Source organism: Aureococcus anophagefferens, assembly GCF_000186865.1.
Source record: "Aureococcus anophagefferens unplaced genomic scaffold AURANscaffold_39, whole genome shotgun sequence".
Classification (NCBI taxonomy): Eukaryota; class Pelagophyceae; order Pelagomonadales; family Pelagomonadaceae; genus Aureococcus; species Aureococcus anophagefferens.
Window position 1 is genome coordinate 15328 of NW_008705596.1, and position 6445 is coordinate 21772.

The 6445-nt window shown below is 48.7% G+C and overlaps 2 protein-coding genes across 2 annotated transcripts; one reads left to right on the plus strand and one right to left on the minus strand.

Moving 5' to 3' along the window:
* Positions 1-1313: 1313 nt before the first annotated feature.
* Positions 1314-2774, plus strand: AURANDRAFT_32964 (hypothetical protein; the record flags this gene model as incomplete). Its single annotated transcript, XM_009042867.1, has 1 exon — positions 1314-2774. One exon carries the CDS (start codon positions 1314-1316, stop codon positions 2772-2774), a length of 1461 nt encoding a protein of 486 aa, XP_009041115.1.
* A 2419-nt stretch (positions 2775-5193) lies between these two features.
* Positions 5194-6261, minus strand: AURANDRAFT_59533 (hypothetical protein; the record flags this gene model as incomplete). The annotated part of the gene is made up of 1 exon (XM_009042927.1): positions 5194-6261. The coding sequence occupies one exon, from the start codon at positions 6259-6261 to the stop codon at positions 5194-5196; it is 1068 nt and encodes a 355-aa protein (XP_009041175.1).
* Between the last annotated feature and the right edge of the window lie 184 nt (positions 6262-6445).

Consider the following 6445-nt stretch of genomic DNA (forward strand, 5'->3'; position numbering starts at 1 on the left):
CGCGTCGTTTCTCTCTTGTCTCACAAAACGTGACACAATGCCTAGCACAACCACACCGAGCTGTGTAACATATCCCGCCGGCGGGATATGTTAAACGCCGCTTCAACTTTAAACAAAGGTCAATTGTACAAAATAAAATTATTACAAATGCTCCCGAAGCAAAGAATAAATAAAACCAAGCTCCCCAACATATTTCAATCATACTCGGCTTGAATGATTTTGAATTTTCAGGAATTCCTTGAAATGCTACACCGATTCGCCGGCGGGATATGTTATGTGCTCGTGGACATGCGAATTCGGCTTCTCAGGGGGTAGGTCAGCGGGGCAGGGTGTGTCTTTATTGAACTGGGATGGTGCCGGCTTCGCCCGCCGGGCTAAGAGTCGACCTCGGGCTGATAAGGGGGGGGGGGGGATCTTGGGTGGCTCTGTACCAGCGAGCCAGCGAGCCACTAAGCCTGAGGACAAAACTCTCTATCTCTCTAGTGGACATAACTGTCGAATGAGTAAGCCTGGTCTATGACACTCAGCTTATGAACACCTGAGGTAGGATTGGACTGTGTTATTAGTGAATATGAGTAGACCGAGCGCTGGGTCCCAAACCTAACGAGATAGTAAACTCCGACACGGGGAGGCAGCCTAATGGGGCTGCCCTGCCGTGTGAGGGTGAACTATCGAGGTTACGCAGTGGCGGTACACCGGCGTCTCTGTTATCCTCACGTCACCTCAGCTGCCGTAGTATACGGGGGCTGGGGCTACTGGACGAACGGGCAGAGGATCTGCCTCACTAGGTCCAGGAAGACTCTCCGTCTATTACAGTGCGGGAAGCAACTATAACAGGGTTAGAAAGTATTAAGGAGGGGAAGGATATTGGGTGGCTCTGTACCAGCGAGCCACTAGGGAGATACAAAACTCTCTATCTCTCTAGCCGGAGGCCATCCGAGGTTGAGGTAGGAGTTGAGGGCAAGATGCCCGACTCCAGCGACTTGGATCCGTTACAACTTCACCTTCAAGGTGTTAGCAACACGAGGGGGGGACTCAGATTCTTTGCAGGGGGCCTTGACTAGGCTAGTCCCGAGCTGGGTGGAGCCCATGTTGAAGGCATAATCCAACTATATCATTCATTATACCATATCATTCTATATCTTGTATCATTCATCGGCTGTAAGCGTTACAGCTGTGGCATGAGCTTGGACAACGAAGAGGTCTCCGTCATCGACGACAACCTCATCTCCACGGCGTTGCGGGACCATTCGGACGAATTCAAGTTGTCGAAGGAGTCCGGCTTCGATGTGAGTCCAACCGCGCTTGCCGATATGGTCGCAGAAGCCACGTGCCTATGCTTGTCGTTCAGGAATATTCTCAAAATTGGCAATTTACAGGGTTTCCAAGCGCTTAGGAAGTTGTGCCTAGACAACAATATTATTAAATCAATCGATAATCTTGATCACCTGGTGAACTTGACATGGCTTGATCTATCTTTCAATTGTATTAGCGCAATAAACGGCCTTGAGAAGCTGGAACATTTGAGTGACCTTTCCCTGTTCAACAATCTGATCGATGAGATACAGGGCTTAGACCATTGTCGAAAATTGCAATGCTTATCGCTCGGAAACAATAACATTGTTGCGCTTGATAGCATTGTCAAATTGCGATGTTTTAAGAATCTGCAGCTTCTAAATTTGGAAGGGAATCCTGTGTCCAAGGAAGGAGAATATCGAATGTATGTTTTGGCATATCTCAATGACCTGACTTACTTAGATTATTCGATGGTGGTAAAAACAGAAACCGTGGCTGCCCGCGAACAGTACCAAGATGAACTTCTCGATGTAGAAGAGAAAGAGGCATTGGAAGAGGAGAAAGCAGCACGAGAGAACGCCGCTTCAAAACATACCGCAAAATTGCGAGCAGCAAACTTGGCCGTTGTCGAGACCATATTTGATGACATGTTTGCTGAGGACACTGAAATGACAAAGTTGAAGCATCTGCCGGGTATTAGTGACATTGTCAACTCATTCCAGAGCGAGGTGGAATCGGCATCCGATTTATTTTTACAAACCGGCCTAGTAAAGGATCAGCAGAAGTCCCGCGAGATTCAACTGTTTGAGACTGCAGTTCACAACCTGAGGGTGCAATATGCTTCTGAATCGGTCAATATGATCGAGACCTTTGGAAGGTCAAAGAAACGTAGCTTAAGAGAGCTTGCCTCTCAATCCCATGTAGAACAGGACGACCTCGACCACCTGCGTGTCTCTTTAACAAACCTCTCCAGCGCGTTGATGGATCTTGAAATGCGGCAAGTTGAACAATTCGAGGATCTAATGGGCAAGTTTGAAAATAAATTTAGTGAGATCAAGATTTCTTGTTTGGAGGGCCAGCAGAGTTACTTCAGAATCGTTGAAGAACATGAAAACAATTATACTCGAGATCTTATGCAACTTGTTAATGAGCTATTGGAGAAGGCGTCAAAAGAGGAACTCCCCGGTGATATTCCGGACGAAGCAAGCTCGCTTTTGATCGATCGCGATACTTGCATGAATGCTATTACAGGATCGCACGATATTCATGTTGGCCGCCTCTATAAATTCGAAGACGAAGTAAAAAATAACGAAGAGACGCTTTGTAAGCGAACCATTCGGAATTATCGGGAGGATGAACACACTCGAAGCCGCAACAGGATAGTTGAGCTCAAAGCCTTCGAAGATGCTTGTTTGAATGAACTGATGGATATGGTTTCCCGTGAAGTCGATGACGATGTTGACGGTGATCCAGAGTGAGGCCAACCTCTATGATCCTGGCTGCAGACTCGCCCGAGGACGCCGGTGGCATGCGCGAATTCATATCATCTGATCAAAATCTGGCTAAACCCACAAGCTCCAGAGGCCCGTGTTCTCCAGCCGGTGACGAGCGCCAGTGCACGGTTGCGACACAGCGCTGTCCGACTGGGGCGTGTGGATTAAGGGGCTTGGCTGGGGGCGGGGGGGTGCTCTGTTACCGCTCGTGAGCGGGATAGTAAACCAGCGGCCACGGCGGCGCGGCCTAAGTAGGCCACGCCGCCTCCTTTACAACCAGGTACAATGTGGTGACTGGGCTACCTTGAGGTAGCACACTGAGGTCCCCCTCTCTCACCCACTACGCCCATCCTGCTTTTGCGGACTGCACCTACCCAGACCCCGGTTATGGCGCATGGCCAGCAAGCTCGGTGTTAGACGCACAGAGAAAGTTCCATAAAGAGGCCTTGGAGGATACTATGGAGGTGCGTAAAGCTAAAAAAGCTATGGCCAGGCGAAGAGATGAGCCAGCGAGAACTGAAATGGGCTTGGGATGGCCCTGTAATCCAAAAGGAGCGAATGGAAAACCTCGTATTGGGTCGTCAGCAAATGAACAATATGCCACACAGGTAGCCTTCCCAGGGCCGGGAAGCAACAGGTCTTCAAAGTACGGGAATGAGACTGATTTCTCCTGCCAAAGACGCAACTGCAGTGAGGGGTTTACTTGAGGGTTAAAAACAATGTCATTGTCAGCAGATTTGCCTTCAAAAAATATGAGATGCCTAGGAAATGAACTGCCGCTGTAAGCATTCGGATCATTGTCTTCCATTGAACCTGCACCTGCAGGAGGCGGAGTATCACCTGGTGGGTCGCTACCAGGCGTTTTGGACTTAGTTATTACACCTGCTACTATAGTAGCAAGTGCTTCGATAGGCTCACTAGATGCTGGCGTTTGGGGTGAGGAGGCTGAAGCCTGTATCTGATCGTACTTGCTCTGGAGCTTAGCTAACCTCCCATCAGTAGTAGTGAGCTGTTGAGTAACTTTATCGAGGTCAGCAGTAAATCCATCAGACACCCTTGAAAGTTTGTCCAGATCATCGGCGGATACCATCGATAGTTGATCTTTATTTTCCACCATGGTGCCCAGGATGAGAGACTTTAAGTCGTCTTTATGTTCATCTATCAGGCCAGGGCCCGGCCTGAGAAAAAATCCTTCTGCTTCTTGAGTTTTTCCTCTGTTTTGTCTGCCCTGACATTTAAGTATCCAATGATGAAGTAACAGCGTCTAGCTTCAGTTCATTTTGTCAATTTTGTCGCTAGAGTCCGTAATCGCTCTGAGAATACCTGCCAGAGTCGCAGCATTCTCAGCTGCTTTTTCTGCTTTTTCTTTGGCATCTGCTTCTGCCTGGGCTGCTGCCCTGGCTACCTCTGCCTGGGCTGCTGCCGCGGCTGCCGCGCTAGCGTCGGCGTCCAATTGCTCCGCACTCGGATCCATTCTCCCCCTGCAATTGAGCGCGGGGAAAGAGCGCAAACGCGAGGCGAAAGAAAAGAATGCGTGAGGTCTACGCAGAGAGACCGAGCGCTGGGTCCCAAACCTAACGAGATAGTAAACTCCGACACGGGGAGGCAGCCTAGTGGGGCTGCCCTGCCGTGTGAGGGTGAACTATCGAGATTACGCAGTGGCGGTACACCGGCGTCTCTGTTATCCTCACGTCACCTCAGCTGCCGTAGTATACGGGGGCTGGGGCTACTGGACGAACGGGCAGAGGATCTGCCTCACTAGGTCCAGGAAGACTCTCCGTCTATTACAGTGCGGGAAGCAGCTATAACAGGGTTAGAAAGTATTAAGGAGGGGAAGGAAATTGGGTGGCTCTGTACCAGCGAGCCACTAGGGAGATACAAAACTCTCTATCTCTCTAGTATGATAGTCAGATAGGCCGATAGTACAACAAGGGAAAGTCAAGTTAAGTCCAGTTAAGTCACTCTAATAGGCGGGGAGTATAAACCCACCTACAGGGCCTGACAATCCTCTGACATGCAACGTTGACGTCAAGGTGCAGCCTGGGTTCACTAAGATGAGGGCATAAACCTCCCTACCTCCCTATTGGCCAATCGAGCCATCGCGTGCTTAGGATGGCCGGGCTTAGAATTGCCGGGAAGCGAGAGCAAGCAGCTCGGGTGCACATGCGGGCCTTTCGCGGGTTCTGGAGCTGAAAGGGCTAAGCGATCCTACGGGCGAGGAGCCGGGTTGCTGCGTAGAACTACGTCCAGGGGCATACTAGCTAGCACTTTGTGCTTCGAAAAAAATGTAGCATGAATTTGGTCAGGTCATGTTTAGAAAGGACGGCTTTAGAAAGGACAGCTTGGCTGGTTGTTGTTTCCCTCTTCTAGAGGGCTTTAGTTCAAGAGGACTTACATGGGTTGATTACATAAATCCGGATGCTTCCAAATTGAATTTGAGGATTATGTCCTTGGAGGCATTGAAAACCACCTTCACGTTTTCTGTGTCCGTAGCGCACGTGACGTGGGTATAGATATCCTTATTCTTCTGGTGATTTTTTTCCAAAAACTGATTAAGAAAGTAGCTTACGCCATCGTCGTAATCGTTGGCTTTGCCTTGGTAGTCTTGCCAATCATTTACATCTCTGATACCCTTTCTGGAAATCTTTTTGGCAAAAAGATCACGTTTGTTCAGAAAAAGAATCATGGCTGTCTTCTGGAACCATCGTGAATTGCAAATAGAGTCAAAGAGGTGCAGAGTATCGATCATCCTATTTTGTGTCTCATCCTCGAACATCATCTGATCAAATTCTGACAAAGCCGCAACAAAGATGAGAGCATTAACGTTGTCAAAGCAGTGAATCCACTTTTTACGTTCGTTACGTTGGCCCCCAACATCAATGATTATGAATTCCACATTCTCGATCACATAAGTTTCCTCTACAATACCACAAGTGCGCACACGAGAAGCGAGGATGTCTTCATCCGTGGGAAGATATCCAGGAGAAGCAAGAAGATCAATCTTGTGAAAATATAGCTCATTGCTCTCGATCACTTGAAACTCACTTCTGCGATCCCATGTCTCCAAAATACCAGGCTCTTGCCAGAGTGCCTTGATATGCTCTGCGACTTCTAACGAGAGTAGTGCACGTTCGTTTGCATCAATCATACTATCAAATGCGCCCTTGAATCTAATCTTTTCGGCGAGGCCGAATTTAGCAGCTGCAGAGCATACTGTCTTCATGGCTGAAATCGCGCCCATCTGTATCTTTGGCACCCAATCTCGACGGTCATCGTCACTAAACCCTTTGCCATATAGCAGTTTCATTTGTTTGAATATGGTACTTTTCCCCGACTCCCCAGCACCCAGAAGGAGTAGTTTGATCGTCATTTCGTCCCTGGCATGATCTTTCGCATTTTGCTCCTCGATATTCCGGGTGCGTGCGATTTCCTGCTTTTCATCCGCAGACAAGGAGGACCCGCACAACCCCATCGCTAATAAAATCTACTGCGGCGGCACGTGCCGGATCGCTCAGTAAAAAGGAGCCGATCGGCGACTTTGTGTTGGTGAGTCTATTTGTGAAAAATATTCTCTCATCCCCCGAACGACGAGTGAAGATACATCCCTGGGTTATTAGTCTGGTATGATATTATTAGTCTGGTATGATATTGAGGAC